The 9,460-nt window shown below is 29.8% G+C and overlaps 2 protein-coding genes across 3 annotated transcripts in view; both read right to left on the bottom strand.

Annotated features, from left to right (window-relative positions):
* Window positions 1–2,311: 2,311 nt before the first annotated feature.
* LOC108755761 lies at window positions 2,312–5,410 on the bottom strand. Its single transcript, XM_018498994.1, has 5 exons — window positions 5,224–5,410; window positions 4,099–4,923; window positions 3,521–3,884; window positions 3,124–3,427; window positions 2,312–2,889 (listed from the first exon to the last, which is right to left on the bottom strand). Exons 1-5 carry the CDS (start codon window positions 5,349–5,351, stop codon window positions 2,768–2,770), a joined length of 1,743 nt encoding a protein of 580 aa, XP_018354496.1. The 5' UTR covers window positions 5,352–5,410; the 3' UTR covers window positions 2,312–2,767.
* A 629-nt stretch (window positions 5,411–6,039) lies between these two features.
* LOC108755889 (DNA mismatch repair protein Msh2) overlaps window positions 6,040–9,460 on the bottom strand; it is a 15,492-nt gene continuing 12,071 nt past the window's right edge. Inside the window, exons 7-15 of one of the 2 annotated variants that reach the window (XM_018499290.1) lie at window positions 8,958–9,352; window positions 8,625–8,839; window positions 8,033–8,350; window positions 7,684–7,905; window positions 7,328–7,560; window positions 7,146–7,237; window positions 6,785–7,007; window positions 6,616–6,708; window positions 6,040–6,229 (exon numbers count right to left, since the gene is read on the bottom strand). In XM_018499290.1, the coding sequence (XP_018354792.1) occupies window positions 6,074–6,229; window positions 6,616–6,708; window positions 6,785–7,007; window positions 7,146–7,237; window positions 7,328–7,560; window positions 7,684–7,905; window positions 8,033–8,350; window positions 8,625–8,839; window positions 8,958–9,352 (1,947 nt within the window). In that variant the 3' untranslated portion in view covers window positions 6,040–6,073. The remainder of the gene's footprint in view (window positions 6,230–6,615; window positions 6,709–6,784; window positions 7,008–7,145; window positions 7,238–7,327; window positions 7,561–7,683; window positions 7,906–8,032; window positions 8,351–8,624; window positions 8,840–8,957; window positions 9,353–9,460) is intronic. The other variant, XM_018499291.1, reaches the window with a different exon arrangement.

The following is a 9,460-nucleotide window of genomic DNA, read 5'->3' as shown; positions in this document are numbered from 1 at the left end:
TAAATGTATAATTTATATTTAATTCAGAAATTTTATATATACATAGAAATATATCATTAGATTTAATGTTAATATATACACAATATATAATATTTTAGGTAAATTTTCATAATCTGTAAGTAGTAAGAAATGAAATTACACATCTTTCTTTATTACGTTTTATACTCATCAGCTGTGGTATAATGAACAAAAATTTATAGATGATTTTATAAGTACAATAAAATGACGAAAAAGCTTGCGACATTTTTAATAAAATCGTTAATACAATCGCATAAAAATACTAAAATTTGTTTCTTTTTTATATACTAGATAGCAATTATCCCTCGTTTAAATATAAAGAGAATAACAATTATGACAATTCTTCTAAGAAAAATCATGTCTATATTTTATATATAACAATATCAATAGAAATTTACTAAACTTTCTAAAAAACGAAAATTAAAACTTTTTCTCTTTTTTTATATATTATTTTTTTTATTACATTTTAAAAACTTATATTTTAAATTTACTTTTCTTGAATTATTATGTAATTAAACATATAACGCAAGAATATCTGAAAAAGATTTATTTACATGTTGTACATTTCTTATAAATATAACAGAACCACAAGCAACAGTGAGTTTTATATATATGTATATATATGTATGCAATTTTTATATTTTAACATAATGGAAAGTTTTTGCAGTGCTGCATTTTTCAAGTACAGTAAACGCTAAAGTTGCCCGTTCGTTGCAAAGATATGAGTTGCCATATGGCAAGTGACAGTATCTTTTTATATTTTAGACTCATATTATCATTGAATGTATGGGCGATTTAACATTTAAACGATCTTACTGTCTCTCTCTATCACACTATAAAAAAATCTTTAAGAGCAAAATGACCAACATTGAGGTACTATATGCAAAGAAATATATTTTACATGAGTCAAGTAAATATATATATTTTTCTCTTATTGAACTCTTTAAAGATTGTATTGCATTATACATATATATATCATTAGGAGTTCGAAATATATTAAAGATGCAAAACTTCTCATGTTTGAAGTGAAGTGAAAACGGGATATAGCATGTATGTATATTATAAACTATTCTTTCTCTCCCCCCCCCCTCTCTCTCCCTCCCTTTCTCTCTCTTCTCTGTTATGTGTAACATATTTAATATTTTATACTTACATTTTAGCATTTTACAGAATTGAAGCCATGTGAACACCTATAAGTAAATCTTCTCTGATAGAGTTCTAATAGCTAAACACAATAATAATTTAGATAGATATTTTTTTAATACAAACATCAGTTATAACATAGTACATTTACAATACTATTTTTTAATTAGTTGCTTTATACTAGCTACACATTACACATATTCTTATCTAAATAATAATTTAACTCATCTCAATATGTGCTCTAATTACAGCTATCAAATTCATTACAGTCTCTTAATGAAATATCTTAGAGTAACCATACCAATAATTATATCTTAACTTATATCATAAAATTATACTCTATATCATTAACAAAAAAATATAACAGTATCCATACATTTCATAAACGTATAATCTAAAGATTCATTGTTCTTTTTTATTATTTATTATAGGTTGCTAGTGCGATTATTTACTTCATCTTAGAAGAGAAATCTCTCGCTTCACTGAACCTATATTTAAAAGCTATCAATATCTAAAGTGACTAGAAATGTTGCTATATTTTCTCTTTTTTAACATACACATACTTCTTTTGGCAAGATTTCTCTGTGATATAAATGTACGAAATAGTGAACAATTTCTGGAAATACTATTTCTAGCATTATAATACTTGCTTGACGTTTACATAATGATCTGTACAATTTCAATTTAAGCAGCTTCGTTTATCCTATATATTTACAAAACAATTCATTGCATATGCTATGTACATAAAAGTAAATAGCTTTATAATTTAAATATGCTCAGATGGCACTAAAATCTTATATTGCAACTTTAAAACATTTATGCCATCAACATATAACATTGCACTGAACGGTATCAGGTGCTGGATGATACTCCTGATAGAATTAATAACGAATGTACTAAAGTACATTGCAACTGGCATTATTAATTAGCTTTATACAAAGCTCCATGATATTCTAAAATACTAATAGATAATGAATCCTTTTTAGTGTATGGAAATTTAAATGCCATAAGTTTCAAAGTTATATAATATAGGGGCAGTTTTAGAGCATATATACAAGATGTCCCTTTTAATTTATAAAAAATAAAATATTCCTTATATAAGACATAACGAAAGTCATTATTATGAATTCGATTTATTTTATGCGTATTGTAGTGCTATCAGGAGAGAGAATATATATGTATATGTATTTTTTTTAAGTTAATAGATATAAAGCCTCTACTTACTCTTAAGCCATTAAAAAGAGAACTGATTCAGATATTCAACACAAAATTAACAAAAAACACAAATTGTCACATCTTCTCTCATTTTGGATATTATACTGTGCACGTCAAAATAGAACATCTGGTATATATCTAAACATACTATACTAATAAATAAATTTTAAATAGCAAAATTTGAGAAAAACATTTAGGTGCCTTAAGTGTAGCGTGAACATGATAGTTATATTTTGGAATGTATTTCAGGCCCCTTCAATTATCTAAATTACTTTTCCAATTTATAGACAATATAAGAGAAAATATACTTAACGATGGTAACATTTACTTTCCTGTCATCATGCATTATATGCGTACATTGTACGGTTATATAATAAGTGAAGCATTCATATTATAAGGCCTCACTTATTATATCTTCGTTACTGTGTTCCAAGGATTCACATCCAAATAGTACGTATTCTTCTCGTGACAGCCAAAATGGATTACCTTCAATATATTCCGGTGGAGTTTTATCTAAAACAAATTTAAATCTTAAGATTGTAATTTCTTAATATTGTAATTTATGATATTTTCAAATGTTATTTTCTATTTTATTATACTTACGCATCTTTTAATGTATTTAAATTATAAATCTATTTTTTTTTTTATACTGTTATGTTGTTTTACTTATTGCATAATTCATTGCTCTATATTTAATCATATATTAGTACATAAATATATGTGTATACAAAAATTATCGACGCTTACCAGGATGCACAGCTAAAGGCACATATGTAGATCCCATTGCGACATTCCAACTGTGTGTACCAGGACAGCTTTTCACTTCCAAAATTTTGCTATATTCCGGCAATAGCTCACATAGATCTTTGGTAAGTCTCAGTTCGAAACCCGAAAGATCTGTATTTCCACCAGTAAGTAAAATATGTGAAAGACAATCATGCATTATATCTTCCGGTAATCCTGATGTTACATCCTTTATAACTTCGGGCAAACGTAGACTGATATACATCATTTCAGGGGCTATGTATAATTCTGGCCCTAATGAGACTCTCTAAAAAATATTTTTATTCAATATTTTATTCAATATCTCTATAAATCTAAGTATGTATAAATTTATTTTTTTAGCTATGTAATATATACATACCCAAAATTGCTTATAGTCCGCATAGCTATCAACTCGAAGATTAATGTGCTCCCTTGCCTTCTGTCCCAAACGTTTCTCTTCGTTCTTAATATTATAACTCAGCCTACATCTTTCTTTAACAGCCAAAATGTCTAGGTAGGATATAGGAATTTGATGATATTCTTTCGGTTGCCAATACATAGCCTGTTTCAAGTGATAAGCAACATGCCATCCACCCACAGGCAACAGTCTCCACCGCTGTGGCATAACTCGTCCTCCAATTACAACAGCCACTGTTGTACTCAAAGCACCGCTATCGACTACTACACAGGTTTCTACGTCCAACATGGCACACGCTGCTAGAGGCTTCGGTACCAAACATACTCTGCAATAATTTCAGCTGTAGATTTCTATAACTATTGACATTCTACTGTAATTCTAGAGTGTTGATAAATTATAACAATTAAATTAATTAAAATTTATAATAATTATGAATGTAATATACAAAATACATTTATTATAAAATAATATAATATATATATGTTTATGTAAATACTATATGTGTATACATGTACATATTATAAATTATTACTATATACCTTGCAACTTTAACTTCCTGGAATAAATAATGTAATAACTGTTTTCTCAAGGTGGGATGCATTGCTAATGGTTCGCAAAACATGAGTACGGTGTTTGGCTTTCTAAGTGTCGCAGTCAAGCTCATCTGGTGGAACAAGTGATCGATAAAAGTTTTGAGAACTGGGAATGTGCCTTCACACAGCAAGGCCTCTGCCGGGCTCACAACATCCACATTTGGAATACCGAGCACTTCCACTGTATCGGTGCAATAACCATTTATAAGCTTCTGATATATTGGATTTGGCCTGGTATAACACATCGGATCATTCTGATGTGTGGTTAATCTTCGTTTCTCCCTGTATAACTTCACGGGATTACAGAAAACGCAAAACGGCCCACTTGGCCGTGGTATCTTAGTAGTTGCCAATTCTGGCAGCTTTAACAGTTTCAATCTCTTCGCTAACGATTTTGTGTCAGACTTGGAGCGAGTACTGCTGCTCGGAACGTTCTGAGTCTGCATCTGTTCCACATGAGTTTTATTGTTGTACTTGGGAATACCGAACATGGAGAAGTGCCTTCTCAGCCCAAAGTACGGGGTGATGACCCAGGTGTACTTATTACCAATTTCAATTACCACCTTGGCACTGGAGCCCTCAACGCAATTTCTCTGACACGTGTAACCACTGCAGTGGTAACACTTTGGGAAAGGTACGTTCTCCCCTAACGTTATTACCATGTGCAATCTGTAGCACATGGCTTTGAAGCTGACACTGAGCAATTGCAAACATTTTATGTCTGGGAATCTAAAGTGCACCTTTGAGATCAGCTGCAACCATTTCATCTTCCTAAAATAGCACAACATATATTATCTTCGAACTTGAGAGCAACTTCCCGCTCAAGGTTTCGCAAGCAATAATGATTAATCTTATTGCATGTCTGCCATTCGATTCCCTCACAGGAAAAAGACGACTGGGTCGCTTTAGTCGCGAAAAAATCAAATAGCAAATTCCACGGAAAAGAGCGGAATCATTATCTATCAATTTGCGCACGCAAAATGTCGTATATAAAATTTCGCACGTACATCACTTCGCGACAGGCTCGACATTTGACACCAGTTTGACGTAAATCTAACCTAACGCACTTACCAAAGGTAATCCGTGTCTGACGTTTTCCTCAGATATTTGCAGGTGCTGCCGAACGCGATAATGTCAGGTACGTCGCAGTATAATAAAATCTTAATCCAAATTTCCTCCGGGAAGACCGCGGGATCCATAATTGTTATTAATAAAAACGATAGAAAAGTATACGATCAACAGTCACTTGACAGGCCTTCTCCAGACACTCCCCAGAACCAGCTAATACGCTAGTCAAGTTCAAGGTTACGACGGCGAATAACACGAATCAATATGTTACCCGCGGATGGTATCATCGTGGAAACGCAATGCAATCACCGAATTTTAAATTTAAATTGTTAGAAAAAAACTGCAAAAAAAGTAATTTTTAGAGGTGGGCAAAGTTGCTGGTCATTTGGAGTTGTTTTCGACATAAAGAGTAGCGCAACAAAACTTAAAAACACATAATCAGCACTAAATTTAACTTTAAGTATTTTTTTTTATTACTATTATATTTTTTAATAGACATTCTTTTTTAAAAGTTAGCATAAAATGATTTTTTACTAATTTTTTAGTACTTTTAAAATTCAGTTCTAAAGTAGTCATAAAGTTGTACAAAATGTGTGAACAAATTACAATTTACTAATTATTCAAATCTAAGTAATTATTTAATAATTAATAATCATTAACAAATAACAGGAGTAACAAAAATAAAAATTGAATAAACGCATTTATACGAAATTGGTTTAATGAAAAATATTTACATCTTTTTTTTCTTTATTTGATTCAGTTAACTTAATTTGATTGAATTAACTTGTAAGGATATTTATAAAAATAATACTATTTTTAATCTCTTTTGCATTCATAACATATAATTTTAGATTTAATAAGCGGTAAGTAAAGCTTCAACATAAGGATTTTTATGGGATAGAATGTCTTCTTTCAATGATAATACTTGACTTTCTAGATCGGCATCAGATAAAGACGAGTCCAAAGCTTTACACTTCGTAAGAAATTGCGAAATAAGAACTTCACCCTCCTGCAACAATATTAAAAGCTTGATCATCTCCCTTGTATATACAGTAGAAAAAGTAATCACATTCTCTCTACTCTAACTCATCTGGAAGTTTTATAGAAATGTATTGTCACTAATTGCTTTTTATTCAATATATTGACATAAATATAAATAGAAAATATATCGTGTTAAAAAAAGAGTTTCTTTGTTTTGCGTAAAATTATTTTAAACAAAAAGACGTTGACAAAAATCTTGTTCTATTTATAAATACCGTTTCTAATATGTATACATAATAAATGATTAGTGGAACAAAATTATTAAATTATTAAATATTAATAAATTGCATAAATTATCTCATTTTATTATTATTGATATTAGTAGCAATAAAGCACAATAGCAAAAAAGAATACCTGAATAACTTTCTGCTTCTTCTGGGGATTATCAGATCCTTCAAAAGCTAGGCCTTGATAATCTTCAAGTTCGGCTTGTTTTCTTTTGGCAAACTAAACAAAAAATAATTCAATATATGAAATAGAAAATCTTATAATATTTAATTTTGTGTGTGAATAAAATGCATACCTCTATTACATCTGATGGGAAATTAGCCATTTTAGCGACATGAAGACCAAAACTTTGATCACAAATCCCTGGCATTACTTTATAAAGTAATGTCAATTTATCGTCTTCGACAAGAGCGGTAACGTGTTGATTTTTTACAGCGGGTATTTCTTCGGTTAACTTGGTGATTTCATGAAAGTGCGTTGCAAATAGACAATATGATTTAATATCCCTTGCCAAATGCCTGAAAGAATATACAAAATATGAAAAATTACAAAATATCAACATTCTTCTTATATAATATAAATTCAAGAGACATGGCAGTCTCGGTGCTATGAGTATTTAATGATAACTTAATGCGAGACTGGACCATATTACTTACTCTGCTATTGACCACGCTATACCACAACCCTCATAAGTAGATGTACCTCTGCCCAATTCATCAATAATTACAAGAGAATTACATGTTGCTGTCTATAAGTGAAATTTAATATTAAAAATTATATTTTTAATTGCATTTTTATTATAATTTCTTAATGGATAATGATAAATAAAATAAATTACTTTTAAAATAGCAGCTGTTTCTATCATTTCCATCATAAAAGTCGACAATCCTTTTAGTTGAGAATCATCAGCTCCTACTCGAGCCAATATACAATCCAGTAACGATATAGTTGCTTCATCGCAAGGAACGAAACTACCAATATGAGCCATTAATGCAGTCACACCAACTGATCTAATATAAGTACTTTTACCTCCCATATTTGGGCCAGTAATAATGTAAAAATGACATTGATCTAAAAAATTAATTAATTAATAAGAATTTAAAGAATTTTTCATAATAAATGTAATTCACAATATTGATTATACTATCTTATTAATTACATTATACTAATTACACTATTTTTTTATATTCATACCTCTCTTAAAAATAATATCATTAGCAATGTAATCAACTCCTTGTTGCATTTCTAAACATGGATGTCTGACTTGAATGAGATTTAATTCACCTTCTTCACTGAGGACCATCTTGGGACGCACATATACTTTATTAGCACTTACTGCTGCAGAAGAAAATGCAGTAAGAACGTCGAGACATGCCAGTACGCCACCGATAGAACGCACTGTTTCGCTATAACCAGCTAATATAAGTAATACAAATTATGAGTGTTATTTATTAGTAATAAAAATTATGAGTATTATATATGTTAATATTATATTTTAATATATTGGAATAATTTTTATTTAAACATAAGATTTGACACAAACCTGCAATTTCTATAATTTCTACGATAACATCTTTCTGTCTCTCCAAGTATTTATTTCTGGCATCTAGAAAATCGTCATTCAATTCGTTTAACTTATTGTTTCGGAATCTTACACCAGCTTTATTAGAATCCAGAATAGTGTAATGCTTTTTGTTCCTAAGTATTTTCTCTTCCTTTAACGTGATACGAAAATAATAGCCAAGCTGTTGATTACAATCTAATTTTATCATTTTTCCTGCCTCCATGCAAAGATCATTCGCTGCCTTACTGAGTTGTATTTGTATAGTTTCCTCCAGTTCATCCATTGCGTCTTTTAATGCTGTAATATCACACAATTATTTATATATTTAATTATACGATTATTGTCTATATATCAAATTTTACTAGATTTGTAAAATAATAAGTATTAATTTTAAAAAAATACAATATCCAACATATGTTGTCAAAAGTCATGTATTTTTTCTTGACGTATATCTTTTTAATTTAAAAGAAAGATTTAAAATCAGATATTTGAAATTTAATGCATATTTTTTAACATTCTATATTTGCCTTCAATAAAACATTAATAACAAATTAAAATTTAAAATTGTTACTTTTTAAATCATCTGCAAATCTTGGATTGACCATAAAATCACCCTTCTCAGCAGCATCTAAATCGATCGTCTGCTCTATCAATTGTTGAAATTTATCCATATCCTCTATAAGTTCCTTTAGTGGCTCTATTATCATTGTATTTAATGCTGTCACATTTTTTTCTAATAAAAGCTGTTCTAATAATTTTGGTAAATACGATACGCACAGATAGATCCTAAAATATCACATAATAAACACATCAATATACATAGTCTTTAAAAGCGTACTATGTCAATATATTTTACTCTAATCATGATGATAACCAACTGCATTCTATAATAATGATAACTTACTTATAACAATCTTGCAATGTCAACTTCTTTCTAGCTAGTTTCTTTGCGAGCTGTTGCAAATCTGGTATACGTTTTAAATAGTCATCACTAAGAGTGGACCTTAATTCGTTATTTTTCACTAATAATTCGACGATGTCATGCCGTTCCTTTATTAAAGATAAGTCTTTAAGAGGCTGTCGAACCCATTGTGCTATCAATCGGTGCCCCTGTGCGGTTCTACATTTATCTAACAATGTTAAAATACTGGCAACTGAATTTCCATGTAAGGTGGGAATTGTATCAGGATGTGGTTCGATGTTAAGAGCTTTCATTGCCGCAGAATCTAATCTTATATATCGTGATTGCTCGATTTGATTCAACTTAAACTGATTCATGTGTCCTTCGTCTGATGTTAACTGACAAAGAATTACCGAATAAGAAATACATAGCATAAGAATATAAGAAGCATAGGATGTCATTTTTTACCACAAATTCTAATGATAAACTAATTTAATAATTTTTAA

Source organism: Trachymyrmex septentrionalis, unplaced genomic scaffold (genome assembly GCF_001594115.1).
Source record: "Trachymyrmex septentrionalis isolate Tsep2-gDNA-1 unplaced genomic scaffold, Tsep1.0 scaffold9, whole genome shotgun sequence".
NCBI classification, from domain to species: domain Eukaryota; kingdom Metazoa; phylum Arthropoda; class Insecta; order Hymenoptera; family Formicidae; genus Trachymyrmex; species Trachymyrmex septentrionalis.
The sequence above is the reverse complement of the archived record's forward strand: the minus strand, read 5'-3'. Positions and strand labels throughout refer to the sequence as shown.

Coding starts and splice junctions, on each gene's coding strand:
- LOC108755761 (XM_018498994.1), bottom strand. CDS start 5,351: ATGGATCCCGCGGTCTTCCCGGAGGAAATTTGGATTAAGATTTTATTA. Junction 4,924..5,223: donor TCAGACACGGATTACCTTTG/GTAAGTGCGTTA, acceptor GTGCTATTTTAG/GAAGATGAAATGGTTGCAGC. Junction 3,885..4,098: donor CAGGAAGTTAAAGTTGCAAG/GTATATAGTAAT, acceptor AAATTATTGCAG/AGTATGTTTGGTACCGAAGC.